This window comes from Pleurodeles waltl, chromosome 6 (genome assembly GCF_031143425.1).
Source record: "Pleurodeles waltl isolate 20211129_DDA chromosome 6, aPleWal1.hap1.20221129, whole genome shotgun sequence".
Lineage (NCBI taxonomy): Eukaryota > Metazoa > Chordata > Amphibia > Caudata > Salamandridae > Pleurodeles > Pleurodeles waltl.
The window spans coordinates 713,246,361-713,270,137 of record NC_090445.1 but is presented as its reverse complement, the minus strand read 5'-3'; the positions used below and the strand labels follow the sequence as shown (position 1 = coordinate 713,270,137).

At 43.2% G+C, this 23,777-nt stretch overlaps 1 protein-coding gene across 7 annotated transcripts in view; it reads left to right on the top strand.

Moving 5' to 3' along the window:
* The window catches only part of TACC2 (transforming acidic coiled-coil containing protein 2), a 343,330-nt gene that overhangs the window by 19,571 nt on the left and 299,982 nt on the right, over positions 1-23,777 (top strand). For all 7 annotated transcript variants that reach the window (XM_069239186.1, XM_069239188.1, XM_069239189.1 and 4 more), the window contains exon 2: positions 14,564-14,634. In XM_069239186.1, coding sequence (XP_069095287.1) covers positions 14,602-14,634 — 33 coding nt within the window. In that variant the 5' untranslated portion in view covers positions 14,564-14,601. The remainder of the gene's footprint in view (positions 1-14,563; positions 14,635-23,777) is intronic.

Sequence of the window (23,777 nt, the reverse complement as noted above, 5' to 3'; positions counted from 1 at the left end):
TAAACAACCATTAAAAAATGACGCTTTGGTACTTATATGTGTGCTGCATTTTGCAGCACACATATAAGTGCCAAATCACCATTATAGATTGCTTATGTGCAGGAAGGGACATCTTCCTGCACATAAACAATCTATCCCCTCAACACAGACACCCTTGCACAATGGGGCAAGAATGCCTGGTGCGGGGGGAATGCAGGGGTGCGCCGTATTCGTGTAAATAGGGCGAATCCCTGCATTTCAAAAGTGGCGCAGGGCGGCACTGCAATTTTTGGTGCAGCACTTCGCTGCGCCACGTTTGAATAAATCAGGGTCATAGTGCTTCAAATGCTAAATATGCTCCAAACCTTTTTTTTTTTTTTACTGTGGGTAAATTAGCTTCACTGCCATGGAACAGAATAGAAAGGCTGTAAATTAATTACCCCGCTTTCCCTTCTGTTCCAAATAGTACAGATATTTCCTACCCTCTGCCTTCTTCCAGACTCCATGCGAGACCCTCTACCTTATACTCCCTTCTAAACTTATACCCACCACCCCAAAGCCCATGCATTCTTCTCTGACTCCATATAATCTCTTCTAACGCCATACCCTCCGAAGCAATGCACGTGTCACAATATCCTCTGACTGAGTGCCTTATCTTCCACTTTGGTATCCTACCATTCACACTCCACCATACTCTCTAACCCAGTACCTTACTTTCAGATTTTTTTTTCCTCCAACCAGATAACCTTTCTTCACCCGGCAACCTATCTCCTGACCTGGTACAGTGTCGCCAAACAGTCCCCTCAGGTATTTTTGCATTGCTTTGGAACCCAGACCACATATGGGCACACTTTCAATGGCAGAGGACTGCACGTAGAACCAAAAGAAAGCCAGCAAACCAAGCCCAATAATTACTGTAGCAGCTACTGGTGAGAAAGAGATTAATTTAGAGAAATCTAGAACAAATCCACAAGTGAAAAAATGGGTAGGGTTCCCTACCCTGGTTATGATTCTAGCAGGCCTGATTATGTGCAGTCTGCAAGAGGAGGAAGTCTGGTCTGTCACTTCCATGAGACTTGTGGAACTAGGGATCATGTCTGCTGGTTCTCCCATATTGTATTGTATTGTAATAGTATTTATATAGCACTTACTACCCCGACAAGGCATCAAAGCGCTTTGGATATGTGAGTTTGTTAGTTGGAATGATTAGAGTAATTGAGGGATAGAGGAGGGAAGAATGCAGAAGTGTTAATTGGAAGTTTGTAGTAATAGGATGAGAGAAGAGTCTGTGGAAAGGGTTAGGGAGATCGTAGTAGCAGGAGGGGTTTTGCATGAGTCAATGGTGAGATAAATGAGGGAGAATTTAGTAGGGTTGTTTGGGAGATCATGGTAGTAAACTGAGGTTTGGCGTGAGCTAGATGCGGTAAAGGAGGGGAAGAGCTTAGGCAGGGTTATTTTGGGGATGAAAGTAGTAGAATGGGTTTGGGATGAGTCAGAGTGGGGATGGAGGGATTGTTAGAGACATAGGTTGATGGGGAGACAAAGTAAATATTACAAGAGAATACATTTATATATATATATATATATGTGTGTAATTTTTATTTTTATTTCATTTATGTATTCATTATTATTTTTTACTTTAATTTAATTATTTATAATTTGAATTTTATTTATAGATTTTATTTTGTTCATTTTTATTTAATTTTTCTCTAGTACAGTAGGACTAGAGTAATAAGTAAATAGATATGTAAATACGTAGTAAGGGAATATATGTTTGAGGAATATAATAATGGGTATAATAATATGAGAAGAAAAGTAGTATTGTATAAACACAGACTTCCAAGACTTGTAATATTTGAAGTTAGTTAATAAGTGTACTTTTCTAACATATATTTATCTTTCTTCAATTTTTGAATAGCGAAATGCTTATGATAATAAAACATTTGATCAGTGTGATATAAAAATGAGAGCAGGGATTCATAAGTTTCTAATATAACAACTTATCTAGGAGCTATGTAATGACCTATGACCATGTTAAGCATAGAATAACATACACATATATAGGTATACTCACCCACATATATACATACACACATGCACACACAGACATAATTTATTGTTATGACATAGCTGCGATACATATTTCCTAAAGAACTATGCATATCTAGAATATACACATAATCAGATTATAAATAATTATCGATACAGGCATTTACAGTCCATTGCTGTTTGAATATGGTGGGTATGAAGGAGAGAGCCAACTCTTGAGTAGTCTTCTGAAAGCAAGATAGTTATCCGTGGATCTTGTATTTGGGGGTAATGAGTTCCATAGTTTGGCTGTTTGAACAGAGAAGGATGTACCACCTATTTTCTTTTTTTTGTATGGTGGTGTTCTAAGGCGGGGTGGCAATCTTGAGTGGAGGTTTCTTTGTTGAATGTATTTGGTTATTTTGTTTATGATAAAAAGCGGTCCTGTTCCATGTATAATTTGTGGGTGATACAAAGCAGCTTGAAGGTGGATCTTCTGGCAACGGGTAACCAGTGTAGTGCTCTCAAGGCAGGGGAGATGTGGGCTCATGGCCTTACATAATAGTAGCCTGGTAGTGGAGTTCTGAATACATTGTAGTGTTTTCATAATAGAGGTGATCCATGGTAGAAGCCATTTGCATAATCCACTTTGGATAGTACATGAGAGATAGTAGCCTGCACCTTGTGTGGAAATCCGCAGAGTCTTATAAAGCTTTATTGTGCTAATTTGTCCACTTGGGCATTCATTGTTAACTTGGAGCCCATGGTAATTCCAAGGTTTTTAACTTCCTTGGATACTTGAGGAGGTGGTCCAAGATTGTCAGGCAAGGCACACAGTGGGTCATCATTTTTCCAGTCACCATATGTGAGTATTTCTGTTTTGAAAGCATTTAGTTTGAGGTGGCTACCAGTCATCCACTGATCAACGGCTATGAGGCAATGTCAGGCAGATGTCTCAGTCCGGTCTGCTGGTGTCCAAAGAGGCCTGGTGGGCTTAGGGATGCAGTCTGATGGATCCAGAGTCCTAAAACAGAGAGGGAGAGAGGACCCCACTCAACCTATTACCACAAAGAGACAGGGCACTGTGTCACAGTGATAGAAAAATAAATAACCCCTGGGGGAACACAAAACCTATCCACCACACTACACAATCAAACACACCCACCAATGATCAGTCTTGATAAAGGAAATATCTAAAGAATTATTTAATAATTAATCCTATATAAAACACACAGATAAAATGCCTCATAAAAAACAAATACTAAAAATGATACTAAAACCAATCAGTTGACACCACATAAAATGGGAGACAAAACACAAGACAAACTCCCTAGTCTATCATCATATGCTGCCCTGAATTTGGTATATACTGTCCAATTGATTTGTATGTCCAATTTCCAAATCTATTTTAGGCAGTTCCAATTGGTCCAGCAGTTCAACATGCGCTGAAGCATTTCGGTGGTCTCTCAAAATCTTTCCACCACCTTCTTCAGGACAATGGGATATCCTCCCACCACATTTCTTTCATGATAGTGCACAACATACAAGCATAGTCTCACCAAGTCTCCTCAGATTCCTATTCTTATTCTGGAGACGTCCTTTGCTTGACTCTAGTCCCAGACACAGATCACTTCCTGTTGTCCCTGAGTCCAGTCAGCTGTGCAATATCAGATATTGTTTTTGGATTATATCATATAGTAATGTTTAATATTGGACGGTTCTATACTGTATCACCCAATGATGCTCAATGTTAGACAATGCTAACACATCACACATTCATTATCCCACAGCGCTATTTAAAATCATACACTTCTGTCTTGTACCACTGATACTATATAACCCAGGACCTTTTAATATCACACACAGCTGTTCAATATCAGTCAGTGATATCAAATATAGCAGTGGTGGACAATATTACACAAAGATATCCAATGTAAGATATTGCTATCCAGTGTAATAGTGATTTTCTGTTGCAATATCAAACTGTATTGTTGAGTAGCACCTTGAGTTGCACAGTACCGCACACTGCCGTTAAATATTGTACAGTTCAGTATCAAAATTACTAGTCGATATCACACAGTGCTATTCAACATAATAGTGCTATTCAATGTCTCACATCATAGAACGGTGTGCTCTATCAGAGTGTCATACAATTTCAGGGAGTGGTGCCTAATATGGCAGAGGGCAATATGGCTGCCAGTGTTTACATTGTGACAATAGGACTCACTCAGACTGAGTGTGTGATACTGTCCTCCATGCATGGGTGCCAGTACCCTGGCAGTTTGAGAGTGTACCCTCTTCATTCAACTGTGATAGTGATACTCTTCCCGTGTTATACGGTACTTATCCTGCTTGCCTTGATAATGTTCTCACCCCACTTTTGTGTGGGCGAGAAGGAATTTATTCTGCTTATATTTGGTAGTATTGTGTGCTGGTGGCATCTTCCCATGTTTGTCTACACTGCGTGTGTGAGCAAGGCAGTGTACAGTATGAGTGTGTGTTGTTTGCGTCGCAGTGCTCACCTCCATGTATGTTATAGTGTGTAAGCTGCCTTAATGTGTCCTAGTTTTCAGGCTGTGTTTCTGTCTCTGTATGTATTAGAGAGAGGGCATTTCGAACAGAGGTGCATGTGAAAGCTAGAGGCGGGATTTAAGAACATTGGTAGCAGGACGATGGTGGTGAGACGTGGCTGATGAGAAATGAGTCAGTGGAATCCCTAGAGACTACTGACCCTGATTACTCATTCACTCATTGATGCTGGTCCTCCTAGGGGTAAATCAGCAGATATCAGGGATGTGACTGGAGGCTAGGGTGCAGTGGGGTTAGCCAGCAGTAGTGGTCACCAAGTCTGCGGATGTAGGCTTCGAGGCCAGTCCTGAGCACTGGATGGCAAGTATAGTGCATGTACTATCTTTCACCCTGTGGACCTGTGTGAGAGTTGCATGGGTGACTGGATTGCTCCACGTCACGCATGACTCAGTGCTGCAGTCCAAGATTTTTCTATTAGAGTCCAGTGCATTCTGGTAATTCATACAATTGGTTGCATTCATATGAAGCAGGCATACAACTCCCACAGTGCATTACATTGTGAAATGTAAGGGTTGGACTTGAGCATTGGGCTCCAACGCCTTCTTCTGTAACAACATGCCCCTCCCCACAGACACAGTATGGATACCAAGAAGAGTTCTCGAGTGTAAATATCTTCCAATATCTCTGTAGCTCCTGGTTTCTGGCAACATGCAGGAAAGGAGGTCTTTAGGCGGGATGTCCTTTCAGCAGCTCTTTGCTCTATAAACAGAGGCCGGCTGTCCTAAAGAGACAGTGAGAAGACGTCTGTACAGGCAGCTGTCTGAAGGAGCGGTAAGGTGTGAGAGTTTGTCATGTCACAGGGTGGAGGCTTGCAGACCGGCAGGAGGGTAAGGGTGTCATAGTTACATGTCAGGCTTGTTCTTTTCGGGAGGGCGGGGTGGCATGACTTGGTAAGCACCGTATCAGGCGTGTGCCCTGAAATGTTGTCTGTCTGTGTGAAATGCTGTGTCAGTGCCTGTGTGCACAATCTCTGCCTTCCTGAGACTCGTCTGCTCCCCGAGACTTGTGCGCATGTGTCTCGAACTGCGGGTGTGACCTTGTAGTGTCAGCGTTTGTGTGTGATTCTGTATAAGGAAATACACCAATGCGAGACCTTACCTGTGTGAGACTGTATGTGTGATTCTGCGGCTGTGAGTTTCTTTGCGCTGGTGAAGCTCTCTGCCTTCTTGAGACCATGCGTGTACGAAAGAGAGAGGTGTGTGGTGTGTGTCTGTCACACTTGTTCATGAGAGTAGATGTACGTGAATCTGTGTGAGAAAGAGATTTTTTGCCTCTGTGTGTGATACTTTGAATGTGTGTGTTTGCTTTCGAGAGGCCTGGTCTTCGTTGGCTGCCCATATTTGGAATACTTCACTCCTCCTTTTCTCCTTCCTACAGTTGTGTGGCTCCCGTCTGTAAAGCGCTGGATACAGTTGTGTTACCGCAGTTTTTACCATAGACTGACAGTACCGCTGCCTCGTAGAGTGGTACCAGTTTAAGTTTAAGTGTAGAGGGTGGATACGTTAGGTGAGAGGATAGACTCTATAGGGAGTCTTAAGGGCACCATTGTAATACATGTGCGCAGTAACTCAGGAATGAAGACACCAAGTGCAGGCCCTCGTGTGGATGAAGAGGGTGCTGAGAAGATGTGACCTTCAATGTTGCAAAGGCTGCTGGGAAGAAGCAGTAGGAAGCACAGCTATACTACTATGAGGAGGGTTTGTCCATGTTATGCTTAAACGGGCCCATGGGGTATGTGAAGCAGCAAAGGCAACTCACTTACAAATTCATGTTATTTTTTAAATAAAACGGTGTAAGCTTTGCAAAGTGTAAAGATAGCATTTTTTGTTCAGCTGTCCCGTCCCACTGTCCCTTTCTGATAAGAGAGAAACTTGCTGCTGCTACTCAGGGCTATGGGTGCCCTGTAAGATGACAACCCTTTTCCAGGTAATTACTGACACTATTTCCATTCCTCATCTTTAATGTTATCACCTAATGCATTCTGGGTGTTGTAGTTTTGCACTGCTTCCATTGAACTAATTAGATTAACACACCAGAAAAAAATGTTGCGTAGGCAATACGTTCAGGGCTTGAGATAATGACAGTGACGAACTAGAGTGAGGTGGTCACCCTAGTGCCAGAGCGAGGACGGACACATCTAGGCTTTTGTCTCCTGCCTCCTACTTGAAGCTTCACACCTTTCCCCATCCACTGGGTACAATTGACCTGATGCCAATGACTGGCCAGAGCAGCAGGCAACAAACAATTTCCCTCCACAGGATATTGCGTTGTTCAGAGGCAAGACATTCCATGACAGAAAAGTGAGAATCTTTGCGTGTTGTGGGTGTAACGATTCACTCTACCCATCCATACATAATACCAAATTGGTGGATTTATAGAAGATTGCTTCTCTTAGGGAACTTCCAAAGGAACATGAGATGGATAATGACGTAGTATTTGTGATGTCCACCACATTAGAGTAGGCATACAGACCACAATTGATCCTATTAAGATGTGTGCATGTATTCACCTCATCCATCAAATGGTCAGCCGCCTAACAGACCGCTTACAATCTTAACAATGCTCTTAAACCTGTTCAAGGAACACTCATCTTTCAAGGTTCCAACTAAGAACATTAAGCATGCCATCCCACACATCACCCCCTTTAATAAAACAATTACAAACTAAACCTGACAGGTTAAGCATAAACAAATACATTTTTACACTTATAAAAGGGATTTTGTTAAACTATAACTTAACCTAGCTTCAATGATATGTGAGACTAATGCTGCAACTATACATTGCAACCAAAATCTTTCATGTACAATGGCATATTGCGTATTCTCGAACTTTTCTCTCGCAAGGGTCTTGGTTGTGGCTTTCCATATTTCATCAGAACTTCTATTTTGTTCTAGTTTGTGTGGATTCGTTGATCAAGTGCCAAGTCACTTCGAGGTTTGACCATTAGTACACTACTTTTATTCTAAGTTCTTCCATCTTCTGTCTTTATCACATTTTTAACTATTTTCACCACTTTCTTCTCCTCCTATTTTGACCATGGTTGACATCCTACAGGTGCTCTTATTGTTACCATGTCTCTTACACCAACTTTGTTTTCTGCTACACTGTTTCTTTTATCAAAACTTTGTTTCCTGTACTTCTGATGTCCTATTTCTTTGCTTCTCCAATCACCCACATTATTGTTTTTTATACCTTTACCCCATGTTATCCAACCAGGACATATCTTGCTTTTAGCAGATCTACCTTTAAAGAGTTCAAAAGGTGTTTTCCAGTTGTGGTATGAGGTGACAAGTGATGGGTTGTTATTTTATCTTGTAGAACTGTTTTCCAATTTATGTTGTTTGCTCTTGCTAACTGTATGCTTTCCTTTAATGTTTTGTACACCCTGTCAATGGTGCCATTTGTTTCTGGATAGTAAACGGAACTTCTTTTATGCATGATACCACAAATTCTCAAATACCTTTGATTTTCTCTTGAACAACATTTTGTATCATTGTCTGATTAAATTGAATTGGGATAGCTTCCTCTTTTGAATGCCTCCTCAAAACATTTTATTACATTGGCAGTGGAAATATCTTTCACACATGTAACTTCTATCCATCTGGAATATAAATCTAATATTACTATCAGAAAAGGTGTTAGATATACACAATGTAATTGAGCTACTATGTCATTGGAAATTTCATCCCATGGATATTTTGGAAGCTTTCTACAAACCACAGGCACTTGTTTGAGTTTTAAAATGTTATCACTCACTCGACACAGCATATAGGGGGTCATTCTGACCCTGGCGGCCGGTGGCCGCCAGGGCCACCGACCACGGGAGCACCGCCAACAGGCTGGCGGTGCTCCCACGAGCATTCTGACCGCGGCGGTTCAGCCGCGGTCAGAAGCGTAAAGTCGGCGGTCCCCCGCCGACTTTCCGCTGCTCGGGGGAATCCTCCATGGCGGCGGAGCGCGCTCCGCCGCCATGGGGATTCTGACACCCCCTACCGCCATCCTGTTCATGCCGGGAAACCCGCCATGAACAGGATGGCGGTAGGGGGTGCCGCAGGGCCCCTGGGGGCCCCTGCAGTGCCCATGCCAATGGCATGGGCACTGCAGGGGCCCCCGTAAGAGGGCCCCGCAAAGTATTTCAGTGTCTGCTTTGCAGACACTGAAATACGCGACGGGTGCAACTGCACCTGTCGCACCCCTGCAACTACGCCGGCTCAATTCTGAGCCGGCGTCCTCGTTGCAGGGGCATTTCCTCTGGGCCGGCGGGCGCTCTTTTGGAGAGCGCCCGCCGGCCCAGAGGAAATGTTTGAATGGCCGCCGCGGTCTTCTGACCGCAGTGCGGTCATTTGGCGGCGGTACCTTGGCGGACGGCCTCCGCCGTCCGCCAAGGTCAGAATCAGGGCCATAATCCCTTACTAATAGTTCTACTTTGTTGTCCATTCCGGGCCACCAAAATTGTAACCTCAGCCTTTCTTTTGTTTTTACAATACCCATATGCCCTTCATGGGCCAAATTGAGTAACTTTCCCCATTCCAACTGGTGGTACAAGTTTGGTACCCCGAGTGAAAACACCATTCATAACTGATAATTAATCTGTAATCATTGACCAAGGTTTCCCCAATTGTTTACCTTTTTCCTTTTTCTATCACTTCAATAACTTTGGTGATTTCTTGATCTTTGTCTATCTCACTCTTCCATTCTACTTCTTCTATAAAACCCATCATATCTTTACAAACATTCACCTCTTCATCAATAATGTTTCTGCCTGTTCTTCAATTACATCCACATTGACCAAACAATGTAGACAATCTGCCGACCAAATAATCACTCCAGGTATATAGTCAACAGTAAAATCATACTCTTCCAATGAAATAATCCATCTCCTTATTCTTGGAGAGATTGGATCTAATCCTTTTTTGCAGAAAACCTCTAGCAAAGGTTTATGATCCAAAAGTACTTTTAACCTTCATGCCCCAAATCAAATTTCTGTATCTTCTCAAAGCTCAATTAATGGCTAGAGCTTCTTTCTCAATTACAGAGTAATTTAACTTTGATCCTTTCAAACACCTAGATCCACAAACAATTAAATGTTCACTCCCATTTCTTATGTGCATTAATACAGCTCCAATTCGTTTTGCACTGGCACATGTTATAATATATGTTTCTTGCAAACTGGGAGCATTCTTTAAATCCTCCTTTACAAATATGAATTCTTTACAACATTAAGAACCCAATTCTAATTTGACATTTTTACCCAATAATTTCCTCAGATGAACTGTTTTATCTCCATAGTTCGAAATGCATTTACAGTAGTATTCTACCATCCCTAGAAATGATACAAGTTCCTCTTTATTACAAGGGTCCTTGTGCACCTCTTTCATACTTTCAAAAATCAACAAATCACCCTGATAGCATTTTACTCTCACAATCCCTTTGAGTAACGCTGAATGTGAGTTGATATTTTGAAATACTGAGGATGCAGAAGCCAAACCAAATGGCATCCTTACAAATTTGAAAGTACCCGTCGGTGTAATAAATGCAGTCAGTTCTTTCGAAGATCTCTCAAGCTCAATTCGATAATGTGCAGATGATAAATCCAGAGTTGTGAAAAACTTAGCCCCAGCTAAATAATTTTTTCAATATTCGGAAGAGGGAATTTATCAACCATAATTTCCCTATTGAGTGCCCGCAGGTCTATGCACAAACACATTTCACCATTATCTTTCTTGGCTACAACAATTGGTGCCAACCATTCAGTTGCTTCTATTGGTTCAGTAATCTCTAATGCAATCAAAAGGTCAATCGATTGCTTATTCAAAGGTATTCCTCTTACTTCAGGAATCACAGGTTTCACTCCCCTCTTTAATTTTATATGATGTTTGTAACATTTCAGACAACCTAATTAATTTTGAAAGACGTCCTTAAGTTCTTCTTCCAATGTATCTATGGTTCCCTCTAGTTCTTGTGTTGATACCTGTGGTACAACATTTGGATTCAACATGACTCCTAACAACCATTGATGTGGCCACCCCAGTAAACCATCTCCTATGTTTGTTACATAGAAATTTCCAGCCACCATGCAAGCTGTAAAATATCACAACATTTTTATAGGTAATCCACTATAACTCAGTGGTTAAATGTCCATTTTATACAATTTCATTTTATCCTTAAAGTACTTGTCAAAGGTCTCCTTACATATCATAGTGAGATGTGAACATGAGTCAAACTTCATGTTTATTTCTACTCCTTCGATTTTTACTGTATGTGATGGATGTTCAATCTGCTCCCCTTTTACTTGGAATACAGTCTCTTTAACTTCTTGATGTGCGTCTTTATTTATCTTACTCCTAAAGCATTTTGAAAAATGTCCTTTCTTACGGTACGTATTGCAAATTGGTTGTAAAGTAGTGCAGATGATTGCATTTGCTTTGTGACCCATTTTACCACACCTGAAACACGTCACTTTAAATTCCAGTATATTTTTAGTTCCTGTTACCAGGGTGGACTTTTTACTTTCTGACACCTTCATTTTTTTATTTTGAATGTAACTTATTATCTCTTAAACCATTGTATTATTTTATTTCATTCTTAGCAGCACTAAGTTCATCAACACACTTGACCCTGTGTTCAAAATGTTTAGCAATTGCAATTACTTCTTCCAAGGGAGGTTCATCCTTCAACCATAACTCTACTCCTATTTTGTTATTTGCACACTTCAACCCAAATTGATTACTTATTCTTTCGTCTCTTGCTGCTCCAAATGTACAACTAGACACAAGTTTTCTAAGACTTGTCACAAAATCCTCCACAGACTCATCTTTTGCCTGCTCCCTTAATCCAAACTAATATCTCCCCATTATTGTACTTACGTGTGTGAGATGTCTATTTCATTTTAATATACAAATTTCATATTCATTCAGCGATCTTTGGCCAGCAGTACTTAACTTGGGCAAATTCTCCAATACCTCTTTCCCCTCACCACCCGGACAATGTAATAATAATGAATATTTACATGCTGCACTTATATTTGTACCACATACCCTTGCATAATTCACAAAGATCGTCTTCCACTTTTGCCATTTTTTAGTTTGTTCACCTGGACTAGAAAAAAAATGGAGGAGGAGACATGTTCTGTATGTTCACCTAAAATGTGATGTGTGACTCTCTTACTGAAACAAATTTAACAAATACCCCTCACACTTTTGAAAGAGCAGGACGGAGTGTACACTTTCTAATATTTAGAGCCTTGTATGACATATATAATCAGTTAGATGGTGCAGATTATAACCAGCTGGGATTTGTAGTTCAATAACGTGGTGTACCAATCACTGATAAAAAAAATAATAATAATAAATATATATATATACATATACATATATGTGTATATATATATATACATATATACATATATGTATATATATATATATATATGTATAAGTTGTGCCACTTAGCCAATAGTGATGGGCACTATTTTTGATGCGGTGTGCCAATCACCGAGAATGTTAAAAATCAGCACCCTTTTTCATTGAGGACGTGGTGTGCCAATCACCGAGAATGTTGAAAATCAGCACCCTTTTTCAGTACATATCGATATGTAAAGCCAATGTATTTAACAAACAAGTGGACATATTCCAGTCTCCTAAGATGGTTGCTGTGCGTCTTCTCAGAAACATTTAAGCTGTTTTGTACAGCAAGTGGAGCTTGTTTTCCACAGTTTCCTGCTAATTAAAGATGGCTGCATGCGTTGTCACGTAAACCATTTGTTTATTTTTTAAAGTTAGTTGAGCTTGTTTTTCAGCAATCAGCACTCTTTCTCCAGCCAATAGAGCATACCAATTACTAACAGCAATGCTGAACCTCAAATGCATTCCAGCAACCGTCGCACATCACATACAGCAAAAATTCACTCTGACAGTCTCATCGGAATGGTGCTCACTACCAGTTGCTCCCAGTTGCTCCCAGTAATACTCTTCCACTGCAGAAACAGTTCTCTCCTCAATCCAACGCGCCTTCAACGTGGTAAGCGTGGATGCCCTTTAGCATATAGCTGCTCTCAAATGACAATGTTGAGGGGTCTGGATCCCTCCTTTATTGGCAATTATTGTGGTGTCCACCACATTAGAGTAAGCACACAGACTATAGTTGATCCTATTAAGATGCATGCCTTTATTCACTTCATCCATCAAACAGTCAGCCTCTCAACTGACCGTTTATAATTTTAATAATGCTCTTAAGCCTATTCTATGAACCCTCATCTTTTAAGGTTCTTACTAAGAACATTAAGCATGTCATCCCACAGTAATTGTTAAACCTGTTGGGTACTTGGCTTCTTGAGTAACAGGAGAATGAGGCTTATTTTTAGTATAGCTCTGAAGATTCTGGAGGAAAGTTACCTTGAATGGAGAGAGAATGTGGGTGAGTGCACCAATGGTGGTATACTCAATAGACAACAGAGGGATGTGGCCCTTATTGTAAGATGTTTGATAGGAACCAAGCACTCATAATGTTTGTCTGTGCAATAAATTCAATATGTGCAATGTGTGTCTGTATATTTGGGGAAAGGAGGTGTGACAGAGGTGTGGGTTCTTAATTTGTTTTAAAGATGAATGTTGTTGATTTTCTTCAATATAGAATTTGTTGATTACAGTTGATTTTTCTACAGCGTGAGGTCTGCAGAGCCTGGAGGTTGAGTGTAACATTTGGCAGGATGAGATTTCATCTGTGTTGCATGCATATGCAAAGATGATTTGGTAATAGTTTGTTTGCAAACAGTAATGTGTTCCATCTTGCATTGCAGTGGGTTTTCAGTAGTCAGCAATACTTGTAGATTTGTAAATTGTGTGGAGTGTCTCCTGTAATTGACTACAGTTTCTGCTTTCATTCACTCTTGGGTTCATCTGAGTGTGGATTTTTTATGACTGATACTTACATTTCTGTTCAACGTGCTTATTAACATGTGCCTTGATGATATGGGGATGATTAAAGAAGGTTATTAGAACCTCAACATCTATAATGGTTAATAGAGTGGCAGCCAGGGCAGTGACCACTTGCACAAGGCAATCTAAAGGAAACGTCTTGGATGAACAGGAGAACTGCATGGTTGCTTTGGTTGCCTGGTGCATGTGAGTTTACCACAATGTATTGTGGAGGGGATGGCAGTGGTAGTCTCAAGTGGTATAGTTTTGTGGTTGAGACAGATTAATGATCAGATCCACTGCACTGCATTTAGTGTGGACAGGGTCAGTGGTGTGCTAGGTGAGGTCCAATGTGTTGATGTGATGGATTAATGCTACTTTCATGTCATGGCGTAGGAATCTCCAAAGACGTTAGAGTGTCAGAGGAAGATGTTATTTGTTGGAGCGTAGGACATGATGGTCAAGGGATCGTTGACATAATCGATGGAGAGTTCCTTTGGTCATTAAATCTGTAACTGAGGAGAAAGGTGACTGCGAAGGAGGGAAGTACATATTAGGAGTGCCCTTTATGGGATTGTGGCTACCTTCAGGCTTAAGCATGACCAATGGGGTTTGTGTATAATGCTAAGGCCACTGCCTGTGTTGTGGTTGTAGTCCTTTATGTTGTATCTTTTTATGGTGAATACATCCAGCAAGTGTTTATGTGTAGGTGGGAGCTGATGGTGTCAGCGATGATGGTGTATACCAGATAAGTTGTGTTTACTACTGTGGAGAGAGAACTGATGAGCATGCAGAGGGGTGTTTTGTTGACATGTGAAAGATGCAATGTGTGGGAGACTCTGCACTTAGATCACCGAGTAAGGAAAACATGGCAAGAGATTTGAGGTCTCAGAATAGTAAAACTGGGACTAACCTAGCGTCAAAAGTCCTGATTCTGGGTTTATGAGTAACAGGTACCAACACAAGTTATAAATCCATTTCATAAACTGTTTCTGATAATCGGTGTATATTGCTTTCATTAACAATGCTAACACGATCTAACCACGTCTTTCCAGATTCCTTCCTGCACTAAGCGAGGCTGACCAGAAGAAGAATGGGATCAGAAAGCAGCAAGCCAGATACTAAGGTACAGTGAGGGAATGTGTGGGACAGGTGCAGTATGTGGTGGGGCCTGGGTACTGTAGGGCAGGAAGGTGCCCGTGGGTGAAGTATGAGCAGGTGATGTGGGATAAAGACAGAGTATAGAAGACTGGTGTGGGCCGGACATAATATAGACACATGTGGTTGTCCCGGGTGCAGTGAGGGTAAGTGGGTGTGGATCATGTACGTTTGGACAAGTGGGCAGAGGCTCAGGTACTGTAAGGGTGAGTATGGACTGGCTCTGGGCCAGTATGGTCTGCCAAGGAAGCAGTGAATATGCTACACACTTGGCAGATTATGTCAAATATCAAGCTTACTCCTGAACAGTTAGCAGGACTGAGGCAGAGGCAGTCAAATAACATACCAGTGTCTCTGAAAGGCATATACGACTGGAATAAAGTCATTTGCAGGCAAGGCTCCCATAGGCTGGTGACCCGAAAAGGTACTACGTACAGCTGGCAAAGTGTTACCCTTGCAAAAAGCTCTGTCAACCAATAGAACCGGGACAAAGTTGGCCGCATGATAAACTAATCCTGACATGACCGATGGTACTGGTCACAACTGATTGCTTTCTGATGAGCAGGCTTAGAAGAATGTTTACAATTTTCCTGTGGGCCAACACAGTGCCATGCTGCTCTTGAATTTAAAGATTTCCCTGCATGCACATAGGAATATAGTGTTCAGATGACCAAAATGCTCTGGGTCTGCACATATTTTACAGTAGATGTGATACATGACACAGAGCTGTGTTATTACTCTTAGTGTGTATGGGGCTTTGAAATTCTTGATCAAGGTTATTTGTGCCTAGAAGAGTTTAAACTATGTTATGCTTTTGTACGCTATGGTATTTTGCAATTTATAACGCACTGGGTTGCTGAAAGTCTTCCTGGCACACATACTGACTACACACCATAACACAGAGAATGGCTATGCTGTTAAAGAAAAGAGTATTTCTTATTTCTTGAGGCACACACAATGGTGCTACTGACTTACTATATACCTTCATGCTCGAATCCATGATTTTCTTTCTGTTTCTGAAACATGAAAAGAAATGGAATTTCTAAGGAATAGGTTCTCCGCTTTTAATGATTGCTTAGGATGCCATTCCAGGGACAGGTCGCCCTCTGCAGAGGCAAGGGATGCAATTTTAGGATTGAAATACCATGAAGCTTTCACATTCTAACATTTTCATTTAATGTGAAGTGTTTTTAGAATGTAGAAATTTGAGAAATCCATAGAATTATACCTATAGGAGAACACAATTTGTAAAGAGTGTATATTTGACATAAATTCCAATATTGCTAGCATTGTAGGAGAGAACGCATATGCTGATAAAGACTTTCAGGCAAAATTACTGCTGAAACAACATGTTTGCCTTTTTGTACACTCAGTGTGAAATCTCAGCATTCAAAATGTATTTGATTAACTTTCTTTGTACAATTCGTATGACAAGGTCATGTAGTTTTGGAATAGCCATAACTTTTGTTGTATGTGAGTGGCATTGAATGCATGACTGTATGCTGGCCAATGAGGTGGATAATGATTTATAAATGCCCTTTAAAATATATGTACTAGAAACGCCGTTGTTGAGTTTAGGAAGATAGACTTGACTCTCTAAAAAGGTTCCACAGTAAATTTTGAAGATGTTTCCTCATTCGTTCATATACAAAAATGAAACAGTAGAAATTCATTTTAATAATATGCAACTGGCAGCATTAAATGAAGCTAATGGTGAAGTCAGTGCACATGTTTAAATGTGAGATTACTATTATTGGTAAACTATAGTTTACATTTTGGACATGTGACCATAAGCTCATACTGGAGGTCTGCTGGAACAATCTGCCACTCTATGTTTTCGAATTGTGCGTGCATTCAGCGGCAGAGCATTCAGTCCCTCCAGTGGGAACATTCTGCTGAAATTTCAGCATAAAATAAAACACGCCCAACCGCCAGTGCAGATAAAGTTGAACACAGAACTACGAGCCATATATGTGAGTTCAAGCAAGAGGAGATATGAACTGTTCGACCTAAAGCAAATATCCTACATGCTGCTACATTTTGCAGCAATTAAGGATGGTGAGATACACATTCCAGTCGTCAAGGGCATTGGCTATTAGCATGATCACTCTGTTCTATTAAGAAGGCAAGGTGGCATGGAGCTGATTCGAAAAAGCAAAAAATCGTTTGAAATACTTAGATTTGCTCATGCCTGGTCCTTGTCTAAAGGGGGCAGAAAAACAATGAAGTGGAATGTGTCTGGGGGCTAAGAATAATTCAAGTGTTCCATCCATTTTTATTTTTTTCTGAGTGGCTAAATGGGAGTAACCTTCTGTTTGGGAGCTGGAGAAACAGAATATGGACTATGGTCCCATTGGTTGATTACAGACAATCTCAGAAAGGTATCTTTGAGGATGCCCTAGTACATCACTATGGAAACTTAATGGCTTTGGGACCCGGGGCTATTGGTGTCCATACATCTAGCACTGGCCATGCGGAGCTCTGTCTTTGATGTTCTCGGTTTATTTAACGTCAACAGGGGGGCAGGTAAGCGGTTTGTAAAAATCTCATGTGAGCTAGAAGATGACATTTTGAGCTTGAACAAAAGCTGAATATCACCTGCATAATTATATGCGCACAGCAGGAACAAATGAGCTGTAGCAACAGAAGAAAGTAGACTCTGAAAGAAGCGGAGAGGGCGGTGCTTCTGGGCCTCAGCACTTTACCATAGCAACATTAAGGACTGATTTAGAGAGCATATACGCAGCATGATGACCTCCCTGGCAAATGAAAACCTGTGGCCCACTGTGGGCTCCAAACTCTACCCGTGAGGAGGATATCCTAGTTGATGCTGTCAAAAGTTGCATGTTGTCCTCGAAGAATCCTGCCCTGCCTTAAATTGTCCAAGGCGGAAGCAGTAGGAGGATCTCCGCCCCATACTAGACAGAAGTCGGCCAGGGAGTTATCCAACAGGTTCTTCGCTCGCATGCACCCTGGTCTCTGTTGAATCACCACCTCTCCCAAACATGCTGTCATGTGGGAGTAACTAAAGGGCGGGTGTGCATTACTTGGCTCCAGTGGGTACATCTGCAGTGTCTCTAGGAGGGCAACACAGCAGCTGTGGTTCTACATCGATCACATGCACCCATTTCACACTCCTGACATAAAAATAATTGTTTATGTCCAGTGCTTGTTGCCGTACTAATTCAGCGTCATAACACTAAATAATACATCTGGTCTTATTCATCCACCAGATGCTCATTTTATCTTCTTTGGAAAGATGAAATACTGAGTCAGACCTCCCGCGGCTGGAGCTATGGCACGAAATGTAGAGCCGACCAGTGCAGCACAGGCAGTGACAGGCCAGCAAACAAAGTATCATGATAGTTACATGTATAAAACAGATTAGAAAATGTAATTTCGAAAAGCCAATAAATATTTCAGGTTTCCTTCCTGGTCGCATGCAATACTGTTGTCGTTCTGTTCGCGCCCGCACAGTTGCATTGTGTCCTGTGACACGTGTCCAGAGTGGTGGGGTCACAGTCAGATTACTTGTCTGTCATCGGTGTCCAGGCCACACTGTGCTACTGAACAACAGACTGAATTACCAGGTAATCCCCTTTAGCAACTGACTCTCGGAAGAGTGAGGCAGAGCAGTCCCAGGTTTACTCAGAGAGGAGGTGTGGGCTGGAACCTCAGAAATCAACCAAACACAGAAATATCACACATTAACTCCAAAGATCAGGCGGTGCTTTCATTTGTCAAAAAGAAAGTACTTTAATGCACATATTACAAACACTAAACATAAAATAAGGACATAAAGAGAAATACAGAACTAGTGCATTCCTGGCCAGAGATTAGACCGCAAACATTACTGAGGCACCTCTGTGCTAGGCGCTATAGTTTCCCTCACCGCCCCAGGCGCTGCACAATGGCCTTCACGATCCTCAGGCGCGTGGTCTGGGGACGCTGTCTGCAGCAGACTCAGGCAGCTCTCCTGCAGCGCAGGCAGGGCCATGGACACATCCTGGCACCTAAGCCACGCTGTAAGCAACGACTCTTTCCCCAGGCCCCTGGCATTGCAGACAGGTCCTGAAACCCCCATCCCGAGGACACTCTCCTGCTTTGTAACCTCATTTCAGGGGGCGGGTGGGAATCACGGGGGGGCTCTAGGGATCCGGACAGTCGCGCAAAAAGACCTTTTCCATACGAGGTTGCCTCACACTCAAGTCCGAAATGCATTCCACCAGGCACCCTCCTGGGTGCGCCCAAGGACCACCCAACCTATGTCAGATACAAAATGTACTCGCGCCTGCCACACATACCACAGCCACCTGTGAGCGAACAGTCCAGGGAGAAAGACTGGCAGGCCTTTAGCAGGAGGGGCCTCGGCCTGCGTGACTGCCTTGCTCCTGGGGTCGAAATGTAAAGAAACAAACAGGAGAAACTATATAGGGGAGGTTACCTTCGGCATAAGGGTCCTAGGTTCCGTTCTAACAGACCACCCCCTCGTTTCTTCAGTTGAGTCACTGTGTATAGCAGACTGTACAGCTTTAAGTCTCTGTTTATCAAACATACTCTTCGATACACAGCCAATTTGTATCCAGTATCCCCCACTCATTGCTACAAGACGTCCTTTTGTATCAAACATCTGCTACAACTCCAAGCCTATGTTTATCAAACACCCTCCCCCACACTGAGCCACTGTGTATCCAGGATCCACTTTCTCCATCGACCTGGGCCGCTGTGCATCAGGTACATCTCCACCATGAGGCACTGTGTATCAGACACATCTCCACTCACCACCCTGAGGCACTGTGTATCCGGCACATCTCCACCCTGAGGCACTGTGTATCCAGGATCCACTTTCTCCATCGACCTGGGCCTCTGTGTATCGAGCACATCTCCGCTCTCCACCCTGAGGCACTGTGCATTAGGCACATCTCCACTAAGCACCCTGAGCCACTGTGTATCCAAGATCCACTTTCTCCATCGACCTGGGCCGCTGTGCATCAGGTACATCTCCACCCTGAGGCACTGTGTATCAGACACATCTCCACTCACCACCCTGAGGCACTGTGTATCCGGCACATCTCCACCCTGAGGCACTGTGTATCCAGGATCCACTTTCTCCATCGACCTGGGCCTCTGTGTATCGGGCACATCTCTGCTCTCCACGCTCAGGCACTGTGTATCGGGCACATCTCCCCTCACCACCATGAGGCACTGTGCATCAGGCACATCTCCACTAAGCACCCTGAGCCACTGTGTATCCAAGATCCACTTTCTCCATCGACCTGGGCCTCTGTGCATCAGGTACATCTCCACCCTGAGGCACTGTGTATCAGGCACATCTCCACCCTGAGGCACTGTGTATCAGGGATATCTCCACCCTGAGGCACTGTGTATCAGGCACATCTCCGCTTTCCACCCTGAGGCACTGTTTATCAGGCACATCTCCGCCTCCAGTCTGAGGCACTATGTATTAGGCACATCTCCACCCTGAGGCACTGTGTATCAGGCACAGCTCCACTCAGCACCCTGAGCCACTGTGTATCCAGGATCCACTTTCTCCATCGACCTGGGCCTCTGTGCCTCAGTCACATCTCCGCTCTCCACCCCGAGGCACTGTGTATCAGGCATATCTCCGCCTCCAGTCTGAGGCACTATGTGTTAGGCACATCTCCACCCTGAGGCACTGTGTATCAGGCACAGCTCCACTCAGCACCCTGAGCCACTGTGTATCCAGGATCCACTTTCTCCATCGACCTGGGCCTCTGTGCCTCAGTCACATCTCCGCTCTCCACCCCGAGGCACTGTGTATCAGGCTCATCTCTACTCATCACCCTGAGGCACTGTGCATCAGGCACCTCCCCGCTCACCACCATGGGGCACTGTGTAGCAGGCACATCTCCACCCTGAGGCACTGTGTATCAGTCACATCTCTCTTCACTCGGAGGCACTGTGTTTCAGGAATAGCTCCGCTCAGAGGCACTGTGCATGAAGCACCTCTCTACCCTCCACCGTCAGGCGCTGTGTTTGAATCACCTCTCCCCTCTGTACTCTTAAGTCGCTGTCCATTATCCGAGTATGCTGGCCCAGTGGGCTAATGTATCCACTAAAGACGTGTGTGCTTCACCCAATAAAGTTATAGGTTCAAATTACGTTAAATCCGCTCAAGCTTGCATTCCTCCAAGATTGGTAAGCATGAACTGGGTGTCAGTAGACATATTTTGACAGCAACAACTACACCCCCACTGTGGTGAACGTGTATTCTACAGATACACCTGTTGTGTCGTCAAGCACTCTTTTTCACCACAGCGACTCACTGTGTATCAATAACTCGCTTCGGCTCTTAAGCTACCGCCCACTTGCGTAGGTGGCAGATATAAGATGCAATCACCAGGGACTCTGATTGAAGCTGGAAGAGACTCTGCAGTGGCTGCAATGAGCAGTACCCCAGCCAATATCTGCTGAATGCACGTGTTCTCGCTGCGCTTGCCATAGAGGGTTCCATGGCCGAATGCTGTGCAGGGGGAATGCAGAAAGAAATAAGATAGGAACTCAGAAAGAAAGTTATCAGGGTGTGGATGGGGGGATCTAAACGCCCGAGAGAAAGTTTACTACTCATCTGGGCACAGATCGCTGAATCCTCGCAAGACAGACCCTGCATTGTATCTTTCTGAAGTCGAAAAAATAAGTACCATTGGGAGAAGTTAATGATTATTTTCACATGCCTGTAAAAGAGTAAGGCTGCGCATTGCGTTGTATGAAATAGTTTGATGAAAGTGTGCTCGTTTATCACACGCAGACCCTGTTGGCTGAGCACTTCCTGCGCTTTTCACTGTAACCACCAGGTGGGGATATGTTCTTACAAGTGCTTAGTTGGAGAATCAGTAATCAGATCTAACATATGGACATCGGGGATGGGAGGAAACTCATATATGAGCTCCGCTATAGGGTGAGGTATGGAGAGGAGAATGGGTCGTGGTGAATCCATCGGACCTCCACGCATCAGATGAGATTGCATTCTGCGGTAGTAGCTTCAATTTCCAAGGCTACCTGTGGGCCTGCGTATCCCATCGAGCTGTTGACTATAAACCAAAATCTGATCGTGGATGTCGCGTGCCATAGGCCTCTTTTGCGGACATGACAAATTCTAGTGACAGCTGCACCCTAAGGGATGCGAGCGTTCTTAAAGTTGCAGTAATGAAAAGTGTGCGGGGATCTCGTAGTATTCCTTCGGCGGGATAGGGGCTTTTCAGAACCTGGAATTCGGGAGATGTTCGAACTTTTTTAGAGACACGAGCTACAACACTCGCAGGGACTTCGGAGCATCCCTGCCACATGAACCCCGCGATTCTGCGGGTACAGGTCTGCTTTTCTGCAGTATCCCAGGAACTATTAAAGGAACGGGATCTCAAGGTCAAGGTTGTGGTCGAGGGATTGTTTGATGTATGAAAACACATCTTCTCTGTAGGGACCTCTAGTTCAACGTCATCCGAATTGCCATTCGTAGAGCTATAAAAAGCAGGTGGTGCCATGACCCAGAACTAAAGGTATTGAATAATGACCCTCAGCTTGCAGAGTGAACCCTCTTACAGGTTCCTACTGTCGTCACAAGGCTGCAAGTTACCAGCACACCAAGTCCCGGCTGGTCCCCTTTTACAAACCATTCTACGTTAGTCCTTGGGGGTCACTTAAAGTAAATTATCGCTCCAACCCCTGGGATGCATTGCAGAGACTGGTCTGAATGGGGCAGCCTAGTGGCTGCATTTTCCTCTTTCGGTTTGGCTACAGGCAGCTTTGGTGGCTTGGGAGACCTCATGTTATCAGTACTTTAAAAATATGCATAGTGGGCTTTGAGGTTGCCACGGAGAAGTATTTCTCTCTCACACCTCGGGCTATTATCTCTTTAGTGTACGGTCGTACCTCGCCTGGAGCACTTCGTGGGACTAATTTCCATCTGAAAAGTACACTCAGTCATGACACATTCAGTTGTTTAAGTCATACAAGCACTATGCACCTACCTTCAATACTGCCATTACATCATCATTACCACCACAATTGTCATTATCAGAACTAACATTACCACTGTCACAGTCCCCACTGCCACCAACATTAACCATACTACCACAAACCGCTTCCATTACTGCCACTATTACCACCTCCAAGAGTATTCCCACAATCAGGACTGTCTGCACCTCACCTCTACCACCACCATCATTCCCACCATTATCATTGCCACTGCTGGTAGGACTACCATCATCACCGCCATTAGCATGCACCACCATTAACACAACACCAATCCCACCACCACTGTGTGTGTTATCAGTAACAAAATAAACAATGGCAAAGCTGGTAAGATAGGTTTAAAACTGACCTACTTTCTTTGCCAGCTCTAGTTAGGTGGTCAATGCTTCAGCTACAAGGTCACATTAGAAAGGCAGCCACAGGTTTCTGCAGGCGCTATGAAGCGTAGATGTGGTCCTGTCGGATCAAGCAGTAGTGCTTCACAAACTCAGATGGAGGCTGGGTATAGCAATCATCTCACAAGTGAATCGATTGCAGTCAGAAGTTACTTCCCTCACAAGCATCAATTGCATTCCCGTACGTAGAGTATATATTGTCTTAGAAAAGCGAACACCACTTCATAAGGAATATAGCTCAAGCGCGGCGCTCCGTGTGCAGGGAAAAATAGAGGATGTGCTCATGCAGGGTGTACACGCGTGTGAAATAATATGATACCAAATATTCAAACACTGTTGGTACAGTCTGACTGTACAGTATATTTCATTGCATTTCCGTTGGGCAGGTACAAGGACCCATTTGCTTTGTTCCAATATAGTCATGTAGTAGAGGCGTATTTATATAGTTTGTCGATGCTTTGACCCATATATGTGACGATCAGTCATCTAGTCAGATCTTCCCCAGGACAACATAAAGGATGCGCCCTCTTCTTCGCTAGTGTAAAATGGTAAAACCAAAGGGAGTCTTGTCCGGGGCTCTGGGTGCCTTCGAATCCTCAAAAAGGCTCCAGGTGGTCTCCAAAGTTTGATTAACAGTAAATGCACACATAACTTAAAACGTTAGCTGACTAGGGGATTCAATGTCACATAAAGATATACCTGT